The sequence below is a fragment of the Apus apus genome, chromosome 5, assembly GCF_020740795.1.
Source record: "Apus apus isolate bApuApu2 chromosome 5, bApuApu2.pri.cur, whole genome shotgun sequence".
NCBI lineage: Eukaryota > Metazoa > Chordata > Aves > Apodiformes > Apodidae > Apus > Apus apus.
Genome location: NC_067286.1, coordinates 58,679,152 through 58,700,642, shown reverse-complemented (window position 1 = coordinate 58,700,642; position 21,491 = coordinate 58,679,152). Strand labels below are relative to the sequence as shown.

Sequence of the window (21,491 nt, the reverse complement as noted above, 5' to 3'; positions counted from 1 at the left end):
GTTTATTTCTCAAGGTGTCTACAGCCTGTCCTCAAGCCTGCTGTGTTCAGGCATGCAGCTGGTTTCCAGAAATGCACTAAGAAGTTGCCTGTATGAGGCATTTTTTTCTGCAACTCTGCATAATAATCAAGCTCCTTATGAACGGTCTTTATGCTGAAACAAGGCTGGGAATTTCCAAGATTTGGTGTCTTTTCTGTACAGATTAGTTACTGCTAGACTATTTCTAAATGTTAGTTCAAGCAGGTACAACTAGTCTCTTCAAGAGAACTTGATTTCATATGTAGCCGTAATAGCCATTCCTCTGTATTGCAGCTCCTTAAGCAGGTTGAGTTGTTCTTTAAAGCCTTACAGAGTTCCTCCTTTTATGAGAACATCCTGAAAGTTGTGAGTAATGGTCTGTTGCACTGTTTTTTGTTTGTTTGTTCTAAGCAACTGGAGAAAGAGCTACTGGAACAGCAGCCTCAAGTAAACTCACTTCAAGAGCTCACTTCTTACCTGCTGCTTAAATCATACGGCGATTACATTGAAGCTGATGAGAAGGTCAATGTAATTGGAAAGAAACTAAAACAGCTTATTGAACAAGTTTCACATGACTTAAAAACCATACAAGTAAATCTGGTGAGTCAGAACTTAAGTACTTTTCCATGGGTCTTTCTTATTACTGAAAAGTAACATATTTAGAGTAAGGGTATTTCTAAGAGACTGGCTTAAAACTTTGGTATTTCCACTGTCATAAAGTTGCAAAAAGAAGGGTTTGAAGAGCAGACAGGTTAAAGCCTTGTGTAAGGCTTCTGGTCTGATCTCACAGCTGGCCTTGCTTTGAGCAGGAGGCTGGATATTTTCAAGTTCATACCTGTATGTACCTGTTCCATCATAAGGCCTTTGGATTGTGCATAGTAAAGTATCTCGTTATGCTAGAGAACTGGAAAATATCTTCACTGCTGGTTATGCACATCTAGAGAGGCAATGGGCTGTGCACCTACAGAAAGGAAATGGAAGATGCTCTAGGTACTTCTTCCTCTGTGTGTTTTTAGCATGCATTTTAAAGCAAAAGGTGTGATTGCCTTTTAGGGTACCAGTGCATTCCTGCTAGTTCCAGATGACTCAGACTCAGGAGCCTATGATCCAGTCACAGAGAAATCCAGCCCTGCTTTTAAGAAGGCAAGTATTTTTTTCTAATATTTTGCTATCAGCATCTTTTGGCGTATTTAGCCTGGAAGTTCCTCAGATGTAATCTTTCAACTTTTTAGATGCATGTACCTTATTACACAAGGTACAACAGGACTTTCATTTGCCTCTAGAGAAATTCCTTGTAGTTTCTACAACCTGGACACTAAAAGCTATTTCTCTCAACAGCTCACCACAAGGAGGACTTCAGATGGCAGCAACAGCAGCAGCTCAACAAGGTAATGTTTTATATTCACCTGATCTCTTGAGGGATAGTAGAAATGGCAGAGGCCAGCTGAGAGCCAGCAGAAAACCTGGGCAGCCCTTTATGATAGGTTGACATACAGGTGGAGATGACTTCTGCCCACCTCGAGTGTCTCCTCCACCTATCAGTTCTGGGCTGCCCCTTGATGAATGGTTTTCCTTTAGCACTCCTGCTCCTAGGCCTCTGCACCAATGTGCAACCTAGGCTTGTCTTTACTCTTGAGAGAAGATTCTTTGTGCCAAATGGGAGAATATTTTCATTTTAAATCTTCTGTAATTGCACCAGCATACCTGGACACAAAACCCCTGCAGCTTAGAGCCACTTATTACAATTAAATCATGAAGGACAAAGGGAGAACTTTGCCCCCAGTACACTGGGGTCTGTTCAAAGGGTAGATCTCAATAATGCCAAGGCAAAATAAGAGCCTCATCAGTCTTGAATGTTGGATTTCCTTTGGACTTCAACATGTACTTAGAGTGGTTTGTTTGTTTGCTGGGAAAACTGGTATTTACATCTGAGAATAGCACAAATCCCCACCCACTAAGCTATTAGAAAGCAATGTTTCTTCCTCAGTGGCAAGGCCAGTGAACCCAAGGCAGCAGCTGGCTTCTCCCTAAGCACTCCTGCACGCTTTCAAGTTACAGTTGAAGTGTTTCACATGCAGAGCATTTTCCTCTAGATACTCAGCCCTGCATCTTGGAAGGGTACTGTGAACCCTAGAGGGGGAGTTAAAACAACTTGTTGAATTCAATCTCAGAAGTGTTTTTTTTTCTTTTGCTCTCCTTTTATTTTTAATTTTTTTTCTCCTTTTCAGAGATGAAAGCCACCCAGAGCCTGTTCAAGCAATTCCTCGGTCTCCCTCCTTCTTTTCCCGTGTGTTACGAGCAGCTTTACCTCTTCAGTTGTTCTTCCTCCTGCTTCTACTTCTGGCTTTCATGATTCCATCATCTGAGGAAGACTTCAGCTGCACCCGGGCAAACAACTTTGCCCGTTCCTTCTATCCCATGCTGCGCTACCCCAACGGGCCTCCCCCAACCTAGGCACCAGCCCTTGGACTTTCAGTGACACCAAAACACACTCTCTGTGGTGCTTTTTTTTTTTCATGCTGCTGTCGAGCAGTGACATGACACAATTAATAAAACTTTTGTGCTGTCTTTGTTCTCCAAACGAGCCACTACAGCACCTTTTTATCCTCCTCATCCCTGTCACAGGGAACGTGTTGAATTTCACATCTCAAAAATGTATATCTTGAGAAAAATTGGAGCATTTTTGTATTGAAAACAAACTTTTTCTATAGATTTTTAAACTGTAAGCCACACTTTATACTTTGATGCAATAGATCCACTATTTTATAGGTGCCGTGCTCTGCAGCTTGCCAGGTGATTGACTATTGAGTTCTTAGATGCAGAAACTACATCCCAGTAATGTTAAACACAACAGTCTGTCTCACATTAGCACAACAAACAAGCAGTTGAGAAGCCACTTTGCTGAATGTGGGTACTGCACACACTTCATGTTACTGTAGTCACTTGGTGGAAACAAAAATCTACATCTTTTTGCATCTTTGTTATTGTATTTTATTCATCTACCATGTTCAATAAAAGGATGCATATTTGTTTTGTTTTACACACAGTGTTGGAGTTGGTTAGGACTGCTGTGTTGTCCTTTTATACCACCTCTGAAAGAAGAAATTGTTGCTTTGCATGGAAATGGTTTATCATGCACATATTTTCTAGATGAACATGATTATTTAGACTATTCCTGATGTATACAAGTGGTGTAATGACTTTTGTAATGAAAGATTTTTTCAGTTTTTAACCTGCTGAATAGTGTACAGGATCTTGGGAGGCAATTGTGCTTTTTTATAAGCTTCATCTTTAAATGAAACTGACACTTGGGCAATGGCTAAAGAAACAGTGTGTACAGTCAGCATTGCCCTTTGCTTCTTACTTGTACAGTCTGAGTCCTGTCATTAAAATTCTACCAACATCTGCAGGGCCTGTCAATGTGTCCTGGGGATGGGGGAACCACCAGCCACATGTTCCAGCAGTGCTGCCCCTTCCACACCTGTATAAATCCACTTACTTGCCTGCTGACACAACAGTTTCAGGAGGAGGAGCACGCTCTGATTGTTGGAGCAAGAGCTACAAATTCAGCAGCAGTCCCTGTCATGGGTGGCACAGGTCCTGTCCTTTACAACTGACTGTATTTTCCTAGAGGAGGAACACAAAGTTGAACCAGCTTATGCTTGTTGCTAATTGGAAGCACTGAACTATTTCCCCACCCTGGAGCTGCTCCTCTAAGCCAAGAGTGCTGGAGAATGCAGAGGGCAGCTCGAGGAGAGCTCAGCATGATAGTAAAGGCTTTGGTTGGACACTAAGAATCGTGTTTGGTTGCAGTGAAAATCCCCCAGCACTTGGCCAATGTCTGTAATGCTTACCTATAGAAAATGGGATTTATGGTCAGCCTGTGGGAACTTCCCCACCTTCTCTGTTCTTGTCACCACCAGTAGCTGCATGTTCCCAATCTTCTGGCAGCGGGATTTGCGAAGCAAGTTGCTTTGCATTTTTCACAGTCCCTGTAGCAAACCACCAGCTTCTTCCCAACCATGGTGGCAAAAAACAAAGCCTAGTGTATTTCCAGGGTGCTAAACTAATACATGAACTGGGATACAGTTAAACTGCAGAGTTGACAGCACAGTTTAGGAAGGTCCAGACTCACTGTCTGGCACTCTTAGAGCACTGTGCGGTGGTTCATGTCCACACTGAGCTCAGATGTGGATCAAGATGCTTCCACACTGAAGGGTCTCAGCCCCAGTCTCAAGGAGCAGTGCTGGGGCTCCTGCCTGCTGAAGACGCCCAGATCCAGCAGTGCTTCCAGACTCAGCAGCTTTCCCAGCCTGAGAGGCAGCACTTGGCTCTGTGTGGCTGTCTGCAGAGCCAGGCCAGTGCGCCAGCTACCAATTTCATAGCTACAGCTCTCACAGTCGTGCTCTGCCCAGAGATAACAGATGGATCCTCCCCACCCCGTGCTGCACACAGCCATGCATGCATGCTCCTCTCTCCCTCTGCCATCATGATTTTGTATTTTGAAAGCAATTACTTTCAGATGGAGCTCATTTCGGTGTCTGTCTCTGTTGAAGTCAGCCAACTCTAACCATTATTTCATTGCCAGGTTGTCACAAATGCCAGTGCAAACCTTTCTGCTGAGAACTAATAGTTGCTGAGATGATATGCAGTTCTTCTGCCATTAAAGAACCTGTGAAGGGGAAGAAAAAAATCTGAACAATGTTAAAAGGTCTAAAGAAAATTTCATAGCCTGCAATTTCCTTTCATTATGTACAGTTCTATCAAATTGTTGAGCTGATGTAATACATAAAATGAGGAGCTTTCATGAAATTATCTCAAAATGTCACCAAAAAAAAAAAAAAAAAGTCTGGGAAAATAACTTAAATGTTTTTTCCCCAAAACCTATTTTAAATAGTTTTACTTCCAGCATTGCACTGTAAGCTGACACTGAAGTCTGCCTCCAACAAGTCATTATATATACCCACCAATTTCTAGGTGTTGTCCTCCTGCTCAGGGCTGGGTTGTTAGTATTCTGTGAAGGAAAAAAAAAAAGGGGGGGAATTAAAAAAGGGAAGAGCAACAGTGAGAGCAAGCACATTTGTGCATGGTTTGGCATGTGTCTTACATGCAGGAGGGAAACCAGGCTGAAGAGTTTTGAGTTCAATTTTTTGGCAGGGAGAGGAGTTCTCCAGCTCTTTCTCAGCCATTCCTCCCCCCTCCCAAGAATGGTCAAGAACAGTTCTGCTAGCTTGGGAAGCAGAGGGCTGTTAGTTCATTATGGCTTCCCTCCCCTACAGTTAAATTTGCAGGTCCTTGAAACACTAAGGCACCACCTGAGTCCTCTGTGGTCACTTTGTGCTGGGAAATGTCCCACAAACTGGAGCATCTGAGGAAGTCAATTAGCCTACAGCTTGGGGAGCTGCTGCCGAGGGAAGGAGGAGGCACTGGGGTGACCACAGGTGTTAGTGTCTCATGAAGCCAGGCTGAGCTTGGCTACAGGAAAAGAATGACCAGAAAGGCATTTGTTTAGGTTTTATGGTACCAATTTATTCAGCCACAACAATCTACAACAGAAGGAACCTCACATCACTGGGCAGACACTGAGTTCACAGGACTAGAGAGCAGCTGAGCAGACACCAAGGGTTGCTGAGGGGTTGGGGGGTTGTGTTGTGGTTTTTTTTTGCATTACTGTAACTTTAAAAGGCACCAACTTCAGTCCTAAACCCAATTGCCATGACAAACTTGCAGTGAGGGTAAAACATTGAAACTAAAACCACATATAAAGTAGGACTGGGCACAGAAAGTGCTAGAGAAAACAGATGTAGGAAATGGGCAGTAACCACAGTTAGAGACTATGCCAGCTCCTCAGTACGTTGTGAGAAGCGAAGAAGGTTTCGTCTGTTTAGGTGGTAGCAGCAGAAGTTGGCATTTTTATGGCAGAACAATCTTGTTTTCTTCATACACTTAAATTGCAATCATTGACACTCAACCATGCATTAGTGCAGGTAACTCCTGTGTGTAAAGATGGAGTTTAAAAGTATCTCAGATAATAAATAAAATGAAGTCTTGGCTATGAAGGAGTGTGCCATTGAACTCATAACACAAGTCCAGGAGCAAAATGCTGTGAAACATGAATGTAAAGGATATTTAGTTTCCATATTTTAGAAATCCACTTGCTCTCAATATTTCCATTTACAACACTCTCTTAAGCATTGGTTCAGGCACTGGGTCAGCACAACAGACGACCTCATCCTTCACTGCTTTGCTGAATCATTATCTCTCAGGACATGAATAATGACAGATGATTTCTTCTGCGATGATGATCACGAAAACAAAAGTGTTTCCATGACTTCCAGCTATGAGTGTGTGGAAGGCTCACAAGATTGTGCACCACTGGAAGAAGTGGTGCAGCCTACAGCTGGGCTGAGACTAAAAGCAGCTGCTGTGTCCTTGGCTGTGCCTGTTTCCAGAGGCCAGGAACAGGATTATAAGCAATTCTGCCATCCAAGGAGCACATATATATATAAAATGTATGTGTGATCAGTATTCAGCCCTATAAAATAGTAATGCCTGTGACAGGCCCTTAGATTGCTCAGTTTAAGGCACCTCAGATGAAGCCCCACAAATCCAAGCTTTGTTTTTAACTTCAGCTCTCAAGGTAAGAGCAACCTGTCTTGCATGGGCACTTACCTTGGTGGGTAAGAGCAGGAGAGTGTGTGTTCCAACACATCTTTTCTCTGTGTTCTCCTCACTGACTGGCAACAGGGTAGCCCTAAAAATGGGTAGTTTGCAAGAAGACAGAGGTGTGGAAAAGGTCTCACATTACCAGAGACAAAGCATCAGCTGCCTGAAATGCTCCATATTTCTTTAACAAAAAATTAAAACAGTTTTACCATTTGGTTCTAGTTCCAGACTTGAGGGAAACGTCAACATATTTGTAACAGCCCACGTAAGGAAAAGTTTGGGCTTTTTTTCTTTCTTTTGTTCTTTAAAAAAAAAAAAATCCATGGTAACCAGCACTCATGCATGAACCACGTTTGCTCACCTTTGCCAACATCCCAGAACTGCAGTACCATTTCTTCAAGCAGAAAAAGCCACCTCTGGCCAGGTCCTGGGTGAGCAGCAGAAGCTGATGTAGAGCAGAGCAGTGAAGGAAAGCCAGAAACCAGCCCCTCTCTACTCCCCTCCCCACAGCCCTGGCAGCTCCTCAGCACTTCTTTCTTTCATGCTGAAACTGGAAACTGTTCAGTAACTGAACTGAAACACAGCACTACAGCTCTGCTCAGGGCTGGCAGGATCAGGAGCCTGCTCCAAACCAGGAATGCAGCATCTGAGAGAGTCTGGGGATACAGACCCATCACAAACCCAACATCACTCCTGGAGATGAAGGTGCCCTTGTTCCAGCTCCCTATCTAGAGGTGTGTACCTTCTCCTTATCCAAACAGGAGCACAGCCACATTAATCCAGAGCCCACAGCCATTGCCTTCTACCCATTTTAAAACACTACCAGTAGTTTTTAATAAAATTATGTTCAACAAGACAAAAAGCAGCTGTTAAAAAAATCACATTTTCCTACTTGCACTGTGCCTCAATGAATCACAACACGTGGCAGAAATCTGCAGCATCACCCTTTTACACAGGTAATCCAGTTAGAAGTTAATTTTACAATTTATACCCACTCTTTCCCATTTTTTTCAAGAGATTTGTTTCAACATTGCAGAAAAAGTCAACACTGTTAAAGCAAACAAACCAACCAACAAAAAAATAATCACTTAATCATCTCTTTGAAAAACTGTATTTAACAAGAAGACTGCACAGAATAAGGAAAACCAGAAAAAGAACAATAAAACAGGCAAAACAGGCATTGTGGCCCGGTGAACAAGCCCAGGAAACACTGAAATACATCTGTTTCTCAGCAAAACTTTCCCTCAAAATGAAAGTACCAGTGAATTCCAGACTGTACCCACATTTTTTCCCCTTTTTTTGCTGTAAATATTATTGAAGCACTCATTTAGAAGGGCACTGCTATATTACAGTTTCTAAAAACAGTAAAAAGGCAGCTAATAAAAATTTAGACCAGCAGCTGGTGGTATAGTATAAGATCAAAACAAGACAACAAATTTGTGTAACTCACTGAAAACTCTTTATGCTTCTATAAAAAATACTGTCTTTGGCTTTGAAAAAACACTAAGTTCAAAGGTTTGACTCATATTCCAAGTATGCAAATGGCATGCTAATCGAAGTCCCAAATCCAAAAGACTTATTGGCTTAAAATAAACTTCTGGTGTGATGCCAATTTAATTTCACCATACCTGAAATGTCCAGACCATCTATGTGTTACATTTAAAGATACCCATTTAGAGTGATGGCAAGCCCAGCCCTCATCCAAATGCAATTTTGGCACTTGCCAGAATGCAAGATGCCATCCTGCTCCTCACTGAGGTCATTGGCCAAGATATTTCCTCTGGATTTGTTTTGCTCAGTGCAGCTTAAAGGCATGCAGAAATCAGCACAACAGGGAGGTTTAAACCCATAACTTCAGTGAAATTCCGACAAATCATCACATTAGTGAAGCAGAAGTGCCAGAACCATCAATCCCTCCTCTTTGAGGGATCTGATACAAGAGGTGAAAACCACAGCAGAAGGTGCCATGCACTTTGAAAACAAGCAAGAAGCAAACCTGAGGGCAGCAGGCAAAAGCAGCTCCCAGCTTAGGGTCCCCTCCACTGCCTCACCCTCTGCGAGAGGTTTCAGGTGGGCAGGGCATCATTCCCCAGGTGAGTCAAAATGGGAGGAAAGAAAGGTTGTTTCTAGCTGATTTCACAAGCCCTGATTAGCAGATCATATACAAATGCAAACAGTTTTCACAAAGCAGCCTCTTGTACCTAAATATCATACTAGATTGAACATCATTAATAAATATATAAACCAACACGTTAATCTCGCAGATAAAACACGTTTCAAAGGTCAGCACTGAAATATCTAGGCAGCTTGGTCATTGTTGAAAGCACTGAAGTATTATACAGAGATAATGTGAGTGTAAAGAACAGGCTCACAAAATAGAAACTTAAGCTTGGTTTAACATTTCTGAAGAGGCTCTGAACTGGCCCTAGAATCTATTCTGAATGGCCTCCAAACAAAGACCTTTGCAGCCATTGCATATTTAAGAATAGAAGAAAGTCCTCAGCAAAGTAGGTGTTCCCCAAGGAGCAGCACACCCAGGTCAGCAGATCTGTCCCAAGCAGTGCTGCTCTAGATACCACAGAATCTCATGCTGAGAGAGGAGACCATCTAGTCAGGGCTTCAAAACCTTGTCTGGGAGATGGAGACCTCGGTGCTGACTCCCAGCCCGGACACAAGACTTCTGCCATCTTGAACCAGGCCTTTCATCTCTCTGTCTCAGTTCAGCCACCTCTGAAAAGGAGAGGCAGTAATTCCCTGTCTCGCAGTGCTGTTCTGAGGCTTAACGTCATAAGGTGCTTTTGAAGAGTCTCAGACAAGGCACTGTAAAAGTGCAGCTACTGTCATGTCAGAAACACGGACAGAGGCGCGTGTCCCACCAGCCTTCCCCGAGACACCAGTGTGCAAAGCTAGAAGAGATGAAGACTCACACTGTTCACACCTCAGCAGTCCCATCACAGCAGCTTTGCTTTCTCCCGTAGCTTGGAACAAGCATCACATTTCCAGCTCTCAGCAGAATTACTGGGCTGCCCCGTTTCTCAGACTGTCTCCAGTCTCCATTTGTTCCAAGGGGCCGAATTCAGGATGCGTGACCGGGGACTTCCTTTGGCCTCGGAAAGTGTGTGCGTTCAACATCTCCAGCAGCAAGTCATACACGGGCACCACGTTCTTACACTTCATGCTCAGGAGATGCTCCATTCCCTTGTTACTGTGAAAGAGAACAAAAAATAAGTCAGCTGTCTGGCTCTGACAATGCAGAGAAGGAAAACAGGCTCATAGCTTCAAGAGAGTCCTTTTTTATGAGGAGTTAAGAGGATTTAGCTGCTGTAGTCCTGACATCACTTACCACTATCAACAGTAACAACATCCCAATACTTTAAACCTGAGTGGTTTACTATTTAGAGAATTAAGGCTTGTTTCACACCACACAAATTGACTTCAGAAAAGAATGCAGCTGTACTGTTCTCTGATCAGAGAGCAATGCTCTTTGACAGGGCCAGGGTAGGAGGCCCCTGAGCTGCAACTTTATACAAAGGGGAATTTACATCTACCTGCCTTTCCTGCTTGGTTGAGTAGGATGACCACACTACTCTGGCTAACTTCAAGCAGTTTGCTTCCTCTCTGCACATCCAGTGTGAGCTCATGCAGATGGGCTACAGCCTTGAAAAGTAATTTTTTGGTTATGCAGCAAGGTACAGTGTTAGCTTGGATGCTTTGTGGCTGTATCACAATTTGGACTAGCAGGAGGTGGTTATTGGCATTGCAGATGCATGTACACGTACTTCAGATGCACTCAAGGGTTTGGGGTTGAAATCTAAGTGTGCTTGTTGATCACCAAATTTATCACAGCAGAACCAGCAGCAGCCAGCCAGCACATAGCTGATGTGGTGAATGGGATTGGGAGGAGGGGCAATGCTTCCAGAAAAATGAGGTTCTGCTTCAATTCAAGAGTTATAAAGACGTTAATGGCAAAGAAAAAATTGCAGCTCTCCTCCTACACCCAGCTCTTGAGGTTTCCACATCAGTTGGTAATCAAGGCTTAGAGCATCAATTACTTCCAGAATTAAGTATAATTGTCTGACCTGTGCTAAGCAGCATAGAGACAGGTCACAACAAGTAGCCTCCAGACGGTTTGAGGCAGGCACAGCATAAAAACTCTTCTTATTAAGAAAATACAAAAATTTTGCCAAGATTCACAATGTTTATTCATGCTGGACTGGAACAAGAGTTCCTGTGATGCTGGGGTATGGTGTCACATTGCTGACATCAATGCTTTAGAGCCATGACTGGGGTTCAGCTCTGGCTGGAGATGCAGGATGAGCTCTCAAACTCACCCCAGTTCACAAACCGGCTGTTAAACGCTGCCTGTCGGCACAGTCAGGTCCCTGCTGCTGCCACCTGCTGTCCCAGCAGCTGGAAATGGGCCTGTCCCTCTTCCACTGTCCCTGAACAAAGTCAGATGTACCCATTTCTCCTTTGCATGCTCCAGCCTTGTCCCAGGACTGTCGTCCCTGAGTATGCAGCCCAAAGCCAAGTCAAAGTGAATAGCTGGTCCCTGGGTAATAATATATAACAACAAACAGCCTGAATATTAAAGCATCTGTTTGTAGGGCCCTGTGTTTGAGTTTGCTGTAGCTGCAACCAAAGATGAGCAGCTCAAGGAGGTCCAGGAAGGGGGAGGGAGCAGAGAAGCTACTTCCCATGGAGAAAGCAGGAGTGTGGCATTGTTGCAGCATCAGTCACTTGGCAAAAATGCTGTGGTTCTGAATAACAGCCAACAAATTTGGCCTGGGACAAGCATGGTACCCAAAGTTTTTGCTCCACCAAAGCCAACACTGAAGATTGGTTTTGAAAGTGAATTTTATATTGGATGGAAGAGTTCAGACGGCTGGGTGGGATTCTTTTCGAAAGGCTGAATTTAAGTTATTATTTTTAAACATTTCAGGCAGGTACCTAATGAACAATTTAGTGTAGTACAGCTGAGACAGCATTTTAATATCAACATATTTCTGAGTGTCAGAAAGCACTTGAGTATATTGCCCATTTAGATGTGCTTGAAAGGAAAACCTTACAATGAGCCGAGATGAGGAGCGGTACCAGGACTCCCTCAGGAGAAACTCTGGAGTTCAAGCCTTGCTTTGTTGCTGTAGTAAACAAACACTGACACCATACACATAAACGTTACAGAAAAGTTTACCTGGCATGTCTGACGTGAGAGAGGAGCATCAACAAATTGGCCAGACGAGTGGTCTGCTGCTGCGAGGGGATCCCGCTCTTCGCAATAACCCACACCAGCGCCTCTGTCACTACATTGAGCAGGTGATGCAGCTTCCTATTGCTCTCAGGTTCTTCTGTTGACAAGGGAAACATGCCTAACCAGAGAAGAGAACGAGATACTCCCTGCTTATGAGGAAGGGGGGGTTTCTGATGTAAGATTTCAACAAGATTAGAAAGATGCTTTTCCTGACACCCCCCTCAGGACTGTACAAATGATGCTCCATGTACCACACCAAGCTCTGACTTACATTCCTTTGCCAAAATTTGACCAGTACATTATTTGCAAAATGAGTAACTGTCCCAAATCCTCCCAAGACATCATGTTGAACATAGACCCTTCAGTCCTGAGAACAGACGTGCTCTCCATTCTCCAGGGTTTTCTCCTTAGAATCACTCTGTACCTTGTAATGTAGTAACTACTATGAATTATAGCATTATGCTTCCTCTAACTGCTTCTTGCTGAAAAAGCCTTTTTTTTCCTCTGTGTATAGACTAGGAAGGGAGGAGATCATGGTGAAAGACCTTGCTCATAGACTCAGCCTTCCATGGTCTCCCTACAGCTCACTCAGGGTGCCATGATACAGCACTTGCCTACAGTGAGAAACCTTAAAAGTCAGCAAAAGCAAAAAAAGAGGATTGAGGGGATGGAGAGGGAAGACAAGAAATCAGCACTAGGAAGGTCTGGAAACACACAATAACATTACTGAGAGGGCAGAAGAGACATGGGCTTGGGAAAAAATCCTCCCAAAGATAGCTATTGAAGGACAGAGTTTCAGAACACCTTGAAAATGAGGAGTAAAAGATTACCTTGGACAGGAGAGAAGGGAGAGGGGAAAGGACAGATTGTTTTGAGATGTGAGTCTTTGAAGAAAATATGGCTGATTAACATGGGTTTTTTGTTGTTTATTTTGTTTGTCTGGTTGGTTTTTGTTGTTGTGGGTTTGTCTAAGAAAAAAAGAACAGCTTTTGCTGTCTGTTAAAATAAACAAGTGGGATAACAGCTGGCCTGTTCCCCTTCAGAACTGGGCTGAGAATTTTGCAGCAGCTCCTTGCTGAAAGCAGTAGATGTAAGTATTTAGATGTTATTTTGTTGATTGGGTTTTTAAGCAACATTAACTACAACATGTTCTGGGGAATAAAATTATTTTACTGCAGACTACTCCAAACTAGCAAACACACAAACACACTCCTACTTGCCTTGTGTAAAAGGCTGCAGAGCAAAGCTCCTATCCTGAAATTCATCTTGCAGAACCATTGAGTGCTTTCAATAATAGCTACCAATTAATTACCATTAAATAGGAACATTTAAGCTAAATGAATCAGTGGAGTAACCAGTTTTACTAGATTTAAGGACAGCTTTGTAGAGCTGTACAGCAACTTTACACATGACCAGGATCCACAAAGATATGAGGAAAAGGTCTCACTGGAAAGGGCAACAGCCACAGCCTGTGCCACAAGCCCCACCTTGTGAGAAGCTCTGAGGTGTTGGGTCTTACAGGCAGTTCTTACAACAGGACATAGACACTAAATGCAGCAAATAATACAGAAGTTTCTTGAGCACAAATTCTTACAATCTGACAGTTAGTAGCCCTTTTCTAATGCTCTCTTTCAATGGCTTTTCTCATTTGATATTTTTGCCATTTTTAGAGGCTGATTTCCCAGCCACCGTTGAAATAAAAAGTATCATTTGGTGAGCATCACTCACTGGAATTGAGGAGGATCATTGCCTTGACACACAGGTACTCCTTGTGCTGCAGTTTCAGCTCTCGGAACCTCGAGGTCATGGCCAGGAGCATATCAAAGATCTCCAAAATTCCCTCTACGCATTTGCCCTCGTCCCTATGGAAACACATGCAAAATATTAGAGAAAATATAGAATTGAGGAACTCTGCCTCAGCCAGATAGAAGTCAAAGCACAAAGGAGGCTGCAAAAGGCCCATCTGTCTCATCTTTGGGATAAATCAGAAGGTTCTCTCATGAAATCTAAATTGAAAATTACACTGGTAGAAAAGGTCAGTGCCTCTAAGAAACTAATTTTCTCTTTGAAGTGCGTGCAGGATTGACCACAGGTAAGTACAACCATATTTCTGTAGGAGGCTTTATCCTCACAGCCAGTATAATTCTGGATAACCAGTTTGAAACACTGTAGTGCAGGGCATAGTTCCACCTTGAATAATTTCCCATAGTTGTTTCACATGGAGTCAATACCAGAACCACTGATAACACTGTTCGTACCTGATGGAGGCCTCGGGACTTGGTGAATAAGAAAAAACCCCTAAAATAAGTTCTTGGAACAATAAGACATTTCTAAAGAATAAAACAACCTCTATCCCCATTCCCCAGCACTTTTTTTTTTTTTTTTTTTTTTTTTAAGGTGTTTAAATATAAATAGATTTTTTGGTGCTTTAGTGGTTTGGGGGTTTGGTTATTTTTATGTTGGCAAGTGTTTACTGAATGCAGCCTTCTCCATTTTGGATATTAGAAATGGTCCTATTTTCTGATCTGAAAAAAACCCAAAATAACCAAACCAAACCACAAACCCATCAACCTAAGTGTATTCCAATGAGTTTAAAATGAAGGAGCAGCAAATCTCTAGCCATTAAAGTAACTTCTCCTGTGGTTTGGGTATTTTTTTTTTTTCCACACTAAAAAAGTGAATTAAGCTGTGAACAATATTCAAAGAGATGCTTCTTATACTATTTGGAACATGACATTTGTTTCTCTTTAATATTTTGAAGATGAGACAGACTGAAGCAAAGCAGTGCAGGAGAATTAAAGAACTTCACTCCTCTACTGGATCCCAGGAGGAAGGTGCTGAGCCTTCAGGCTGCCAGGCAGGCACAGGGAGAGAACACTGAGCAGGTGCAGCAAGTATTGCCTGCAGAAAGGCAGCTGCCTGAATATTATTCATGTTCTTCAAACCAAAGGAGAATTTCAAGCTTTGGAGAAGCACAGGCAGCTGCTGGTTTCAAAGCAAAGACACAAGCATCAGAGAACTACTTGTCTACAAAGATTGTGTAGGAAATGTATCTGAAGTTCAGCTAAGACAAAACCAATCAAGTTACAGACCAGTTTCATGTACATATCTTAAAAATATATATAAACTTAGAGCATGCCCAGGTGCTTGCTAGCTCCCACTCTGCTGTGTTGTGTGGAGATGAAGGAATGCATCAGATAACCTCATTCTATTCAGCACGTATCAGCTCCCAAGGAATTAAATTTATCATATAGTTTTCAGAAATTTCTTATCATTGCATTGAACAACACAGCATGTTCTCGCATTTTATAAAAGTAAGTGTAATTTATTGCATATCTTTTATAAATTACATTTATTTCTCTGACTAACTTGTTTTGCTTTCTGTATCTAAGGTAGTGGTTATTATTCAGCTAAAGGCAGAGCACTGGTACAGATCTAAATTTCCCCAGGTTGAAAAGTTTAAGAGGCATTTTAAAGCTACCCAAGAGAGTAGATTGTTTCCCTGACTTGACATTAATGTGAAGCCCAGGTCAAATCCTTTTAAACTCCTGCAGAAAAAACTTCTCTTACTAAACCATATTTTTCCCTGCTGGTACATAATGTTATGGAGAAATACTTTTTAATCCTGCAAACATCCTGCTTTACCTAGACAAAAAACCAACTTGCTGTATTAAAAAGCATAAAAGCAATCTCCCTTTTGACTAGTGCTGCAGTGTTCATCATTACAGCTGTTTGTGAAGTCTGCACTAGGGCCAGGAAAAAAAAAAAAACAAACAGGTAAAAAAATCTACTTGAAATAATTAAAGTAATGCCTGACACTATGTGTGGGGTTTTTTTGGGGGTTTTTTTTGTTTGTTTGTTTGTTTTTTGTTTTGTTTTGTTTTGTTTTTAGGGATGGGAAGAGAAATCTATCAGCTGGAATAAATTGACAATGTCATGCATTGTCTTGTGGTGTCTACAGTTTCAGAATCTACAGGCCCAGACCAAAATAAACAAAACCAACAAAAGATGTGAAAAACACAGAGAAACTTCATACTGTCATGTGATACAGGAATGAAAGAGCCAGCAAGTTAAAAAATACTGCTTATGCTTAGCATTTTTTAAGCCCCTCAAGGCACTATTGCTACAAGTGCAAGTAAAGGATATTATCAGATAAATTTTTAATAGCACCTCCCTTACTTAATTCTCTTCCTCTCACCATTCATCTCACCTGAAAATATGCTCATATGAAGTGCCATCAAGAAGTTTGCTCTCTTACCTGTCTAGTACAAGGTCTGGAGCAAATATCAGTTTCCCAGGATGGTCAATGGATCTCCACATCAAACCAACCATTAAAACTTCCATCCAGCAGCTCTCCAAGAGTCTTACTTGGTCATAGAGGCTGAGATCAATAAAGCCTAAAATGATGAAAACAGTATAAAATAAATCAATCTGTTTATTTCTCTGTCTTGATAAATAAGACTGAGTATATGAGAAACAAGAAGAAACTTAGAATTATGAGTTGTGAAGAAAGCCAGCAAAGGGAGCCCTGACACCAGCAGGATGATGCTGCTGTCTAAAATTGGAACATAAATATTTGTTACTATCATTGGCAAATCTTCCACAAAACATTTGAAATAAAGCAGAGTGATGTTCAAGTGCAACTGCTCCTGTATCTCAGGATTGAGGTGAAACTCAGGCAACTGCATAGGAACTGCCTTATACTTGGCCACCTCTTAAGATGATAGTCCCACAACCTCCTGAGAGGCACCAGGGACTCACTTGGGGAACTTGTATCTGTTACAGATTACTGGACTTTTAAGAAAATTGTCTGTTCTTTCCACAGGATGCATATGGTCATTGCTTGTGTTTGTTCTTTTTTTAATCTCTTCTGGGTTTGCTGGGTTAACTGAAAGAACCCACATCTTGGTGCTTCTGTTGTATCATTCCCTTTGTAAGTGGCATGTGTTGAACCTTTTCCTGCCACCCCCTTCCCCAAAACTGCCATAAACCAGGAAAAAAAAACCAAACCAAAACAAAAGAGTAGTTGGTGAAGGTATTAGTGTCCCCATTGCCTCCATTCACAGCATCCTAGAAGCAACAGAATTAATGTGATCTGCATAAGCACATTCATTGCCCTCCCTTTCCCTTCCCCTGCAAAAAAAGACAGGGGAAAAGAGATACATAGAAGCCAAACAAAGAGAAATTAAATTAACACACAAATAAAATAAACCTAAACCCCAGGAAAGAGAAGAAGCGTGAATTATCAAAATGCACACTGCTCAGCCAAGGAATAAAAACCAGATATTATGACAACCAGTTCAATGGTCAAACCCTAGTTGTGTTCAAAACCAAGATCAGGTCACAGTAGAGCTGTTTGAGATAGGTCTCTTAGCAAAGGTGCTTAATTTTTCAGATGAGCTGGTATCTACAGCTTTGCCTAGTGAAAAATCGTTACAGCCTGGCCATGGGAGACAGATTTCTATAGTTCTTGCCAGTTGTTCAAGGTGTTAAACCTCACACAGTAGGTTTGTGCTGTCAAAGAATCTGCTGTGAGCAATTTATACAAATGGTCTGTGTATTTTCATCTTATTAAACTATTAGGCTGGAAGACAATTGGTGACAGCCCCTGGCTGACATAAACAGGGTGATACATACAGTCTCTTATTATTGCTGAAAGTGCCATTTTTCAAAACTGATAGCCTTGCTCCTTCCTTTCCATGGGTACACAGGAGCCTATGAGCAGCACCTTCCCTCCTGGCTTTCGCTGTCACAGAATTGACTGCAGAATCCACAGTCAACAGCAGATTAACTGCCAGACACACACACACAATTTCTAAAGTGCTTTTAGAAAAATAATCATGGAAGTGTGAATAGTACAAACCGACAGTGGCAGTTTCCTGGGAAACAACAGCCCAAAGACATTTCACAAGTTCCTTTAAACAAACATTTACACAGGCATGTGCTGATGTCTTCAGCAGAAACAACCAGTTACTGGGTTTAAAAACCATCTCAGTTGAGCAAGATGTCAGACCAAGCCCCAGCATTCAATCTACAGACACTTAAAGATCCAGATGTATCCCAGATGTCATCTGCCAAACTCCCATTACCGGCACCAGCAGTATGATTTGTGACCATTGAGCACAGCTATTAGAAGGACTGTACCTTTCCTTTTCCTAACAATCTTATGTTTTGAAGATCAAGGACAGCACATCACCACCCAGCTTCCATTGCTGGGTCAGAAGTCCCGTTTCATTTGCTGCAGACTGCATCAAACTGCTTATTTTTCTGTGGCTGTAGTACAAGTCCTTTAAATGTTGTGCTTTATACCTAATAATTTAATTGGAAATTAGTAAGACAGACCAGAAAAAACTTGTGCTAGATGTGTAGTAATTAGCTAAAGACACACTGCTCTGGCCAGCAACACACAAGGTTGTGTAATTAATTCAAATTCCAATATTATGACAACATCCTATTGATTAGCAACACAGGTTCAGCTGTGAATCATGTTCAATTCAGTTAGACTAGGTCAACAAAGTAAAATGCAATTCTAGAAGTTATGTTCTGCCATCTGACAACTTGGAATTAAAGTACCTGGAATTCAGAAGGAAAAACCCTGAGCCATCAGCTTCTATTTTACTGAACAACAACAAAAATACAATCCATTAAGCTGAAAGTGTAGAAAACATCCAGCACAGAGTGAAGCTCATAACAAAGGTCATTAAATATTGATGTTAACATCAGCATCTAATAGGAAAAAGAAAAAAAAATACTTTCTTTCATTTTTGGTGAGCACCAAAGTAGTATCCAATAATAATTTAGAGGTGAAAATAATTCACAGCTTACCCAGCTACACAAAAGCTTTGCAGAAAAATAAAATTACTGTTTACTGGGCCATTACTCAAGAACTCTGTTTTGTTTGTGCTGTTTGTTTTTTTTCTAAGACCTTCCCTCCAAGAAACAGAGTATGGATCTAGATGATAAACTTCAGGCAAGAATTTATGAAAACTGAAATTCTATGTCCCAAGCTTTAGTCATCACAGTTATTTTATTGGAAAAAAAACCCCCACATACAAATAAATGCTCTTCCTACCGCGTAATATGGCAACATTAGTTATAATTAGGTACATATTAAATATCACATCCATTTTTGGCATTGTTCTAAAATGATGTGTACTTCTGTTCTGTGTAACAGGAGTGATCAGGAAAAAAGAAACGTACATGGTAAAGTGTCAACATTCCCAGGAAGTGTTTTGAAGGAGTTTGACTGTTTCAATCTTCACACAGTTCTTTTACTGCCAAGAAAATTACTTCTGACAGATGTTGCAAATAAACTAAAACAGATCAATATTAAAATTGGGGTTGGTTTGGAAACTGGTCTTCTAAAACATTCAGAAAAATAATCTTAACTAGCTGAGGTTTTGTGGGTGTGGCTGGGTTTTTCTTTGAATAAAGATGGCATATAAAAAAATAAAGAACAATCAGAAAATGAAAAAGGTTCTTTGGGTGTTTTTTTCCCCTATTCAAGTATTGCTTAAAATGTGGTAATTGTCTAAGATTTTCTCTGATTTTCCTTCACAATTCACTTCCTACCAGATTAACATAATTATATGGAGTTCTCTGAAATGGTAACCTTTAATCAAGTTTTTCTGATCAGACAAAAATATATCAATAGACAGCACTTAACCCCTTATGGGTACTTACTTTACAGTTATTTTTGCAGTTTCTTGAGTCAGGACAAATAAGGACTTGGTTTGAAAGGTTTCTCATTAACAGCAAAACCACTGTCACTTTGCAAACGGCTCTTGTGGTTTAAGATGCTCCTGCTGTGCAAGCATCTCCTCCCCAGCAGCTGACCTGGGATCTGCACACCCTAACACTCTCATGCCTGAACCCTCCAACACAGTGGCTGAACTGGAGAGACTGTAATCTGCAGTGAGGAGATGTGGGAGCTGGAGCTGGTAGCACCTCCAGCCACCTCCTTTATAAGAAGTGAAATGGCATATTGCCACCATACTGTGGTCACACTTGAGACACTCGAGGCAATAACACATGCAGTTGTGTTCAGAGTGTGTCCCTTGTGTTGCTGTTGTGACTTTTGTCTTGAAGGAGAGCACAGGATAATTCTGAGAGCCACACCAGGCACCACTTTGCAATCTGGTGCTCTCGTGGAGCACCTATGTCACACGAAGCCATTGCAGCCACTCAGTGCTTGGACACACTTCAGTTTTCATCAACTATTTTAGAAATCTTCAGTCAGGACTCGAGGAAAGAATTTGGTCTTAAATTCATTTTTATAGCAATCCAGTAAATACCCCTTTTAATGAACCTTCTAAATTGAATTAATCAAGTATTTATAGTCAATGATGTATTTAGAGATGTTGATGAGATACTTACAGATGATGAGACATGCAACACCAGCTGTGATTTTTAGCTAAATGAACAAATATTTGACTAACAACAGATAGCAAATGATGGGCTAGGCTGTTTAAATCAAAATACATTCGGGTGAATTACTGAGAGCAATAAATTGTCCGTAACTTTACAGAATAAAAAGCTTAGTATTTTCATACTGCACATTTACAGTGCTGTGCTGTTATTCAGGGTAGAGAATGCTAGATTGATGGTAAAAGCAATGAATAAAATAAAAACAAGACTGAATTTCTTACCAGGAATTTTTTTTGCCCAGCCAATCATGTGAACCAGCTCCTTGTCTGCCAGTTTTGTCAGGGACATCATCATGGAGGCCTCCGTGAATGGTTTGCTGGGACGACTCACCAAGACATTGGGAGGCTCTGCTTCAAGTAGTGTTAAAACAAACTGCTCTGGAGTGACTGTGCTGAGCAGGATCTCCTTCACACGGGTTCCTGTCCCGTTGTACTTCTTAGCTTTGCCAAAGCAATGCACCTGATCTTCTGAATTTTGATGGCGACGCAGGATCCGATATCCACAACGTTCTCTTCTTGAACCTGGCATGAGAGGCACATGATTGCATTGAACTATTTCTCTCTCAGTGTTGAAATACTTAATTCCAAAGGGGAAAAGCCCTTTAATATTGGATGTTCTAATACTGAACATCAAGTTTCAGAATTTCTAGAACATTCAGCATTGACTTAATTTTGTTCCCACTGACTTCAGCTGAGGATTCTACTAAATAAGAAAATAATGTTTAAAAATATGTTTATTTTTGAACTTCAGTTAACTCACTTTAAAAGTCCATGGGAAATTGCCCATTGACATAAAAGAGATAAATCAGGTATTTAAATGCAAATAAGATAGCTGTTTGTACATTCTCTTCTTAATTTCTGTTCTATATGCAAACTGGTGGAAAAAAAGACTTCTGAAAGTCTGGGATGTGATACACAGTGAATACCTCAGCCAGAAGTACAGCTGGGCCTCTCTCCTAGGTGGGACTTACTGAGATGTAACCTGTTTTGTCCCTACATCCCATTAAGGCAGCAGAAGTTGCCCCAGTACGAATTCAGGTATCTACAACTAGACACGTGAGGCCTCCTGTTTGGAGTTCTGCATGCAGAATGCTCTTGCAAAAATCAGTCCTTGAAATTTTTGGAATTAC

The 21,491-nt window shown here is 41.5% G+C and overlaps 2 protein-coding genes across 6 annotated transcripts in view; one reads left to right on the top strand and one right to left on the bottom strand.

Moving 5' to 3' along the window:
• The window catches only part of SYNE2 (spectrin repeat containing nuclear envelope protein 2), a 181,463-nt gene extending 178,036 nt beyond the window's left edge, over nucleotides 1-3,427 (top strand). For both annotated transcript variants that reach the window (XM_051621370.1, XM_051621368.1), the window contains 4 exons: nucleotides 430-618; nucleotides 1,072-1,161; nucleotides 1,357-1,406; nucleotides 2,247-3,427. In XM_051621370.1, coding sequence (XP_051477330.1) covers nucleotides 430-618; nucleotides 1,072-1,161; nucleotides 1,357-1,406; nucleotides 2,247-2,472 — 555 coding nt within the window. In that variant the 3' untranslated portion in view covers nucleotides 2,473-3,427. The remainder of the gene's footprint in view (nucleotides 1-429; nucleotides 619-1,071; nucleotides 1,162-1,356; nucleotides 1,407-2,246) is intronic.
• A 4,349-nt stretch (nucleotides 3,428-7,776) lies between these two features.
• Nucleotides 7,777-21,491, bottom strand: part of ESR2 (estrogen receptor 2) — a 35,840-nt gene continuing 22,125 nt past the window's right edge. For 3 of the 4 annotated variants that reach the window (XM_051621371.1, XM_051621374.1, XM_051621373.1), the window contains exons 5-9: nucleotides 20,584-20,883; nucleotides 16,194-16,332; nucleotides 13,664-13,797; nucleotides 11,879-12,053; nucleotides 7,777-9,889 (exon numbers count right to left, since the gene is read on the bottom strand). In XM_051621371.1, the coding sequence (XP_051477331.1) occupies nucleotides 9,700-9,889; nucleotides 11,879-12,053; nucleotides 13,664-13,797; nucleotides 16,194-16,332; nucleotides 20,584-20,883 (938 nt within the window). In that variant the 3' untranslated portion in view covers nucleotides 7,777-9,699. The remainder of the gene's footprint in view (nucleotides 9,890-11,878; nucleotides 12,054-13,663; nucleotides 13,798-16,193; nucleotides 16,333-20,583; nucleotides 20,884-21,491) is intronic. The other variant, XM_051621372.1, reaches the window with a different exon arrangement.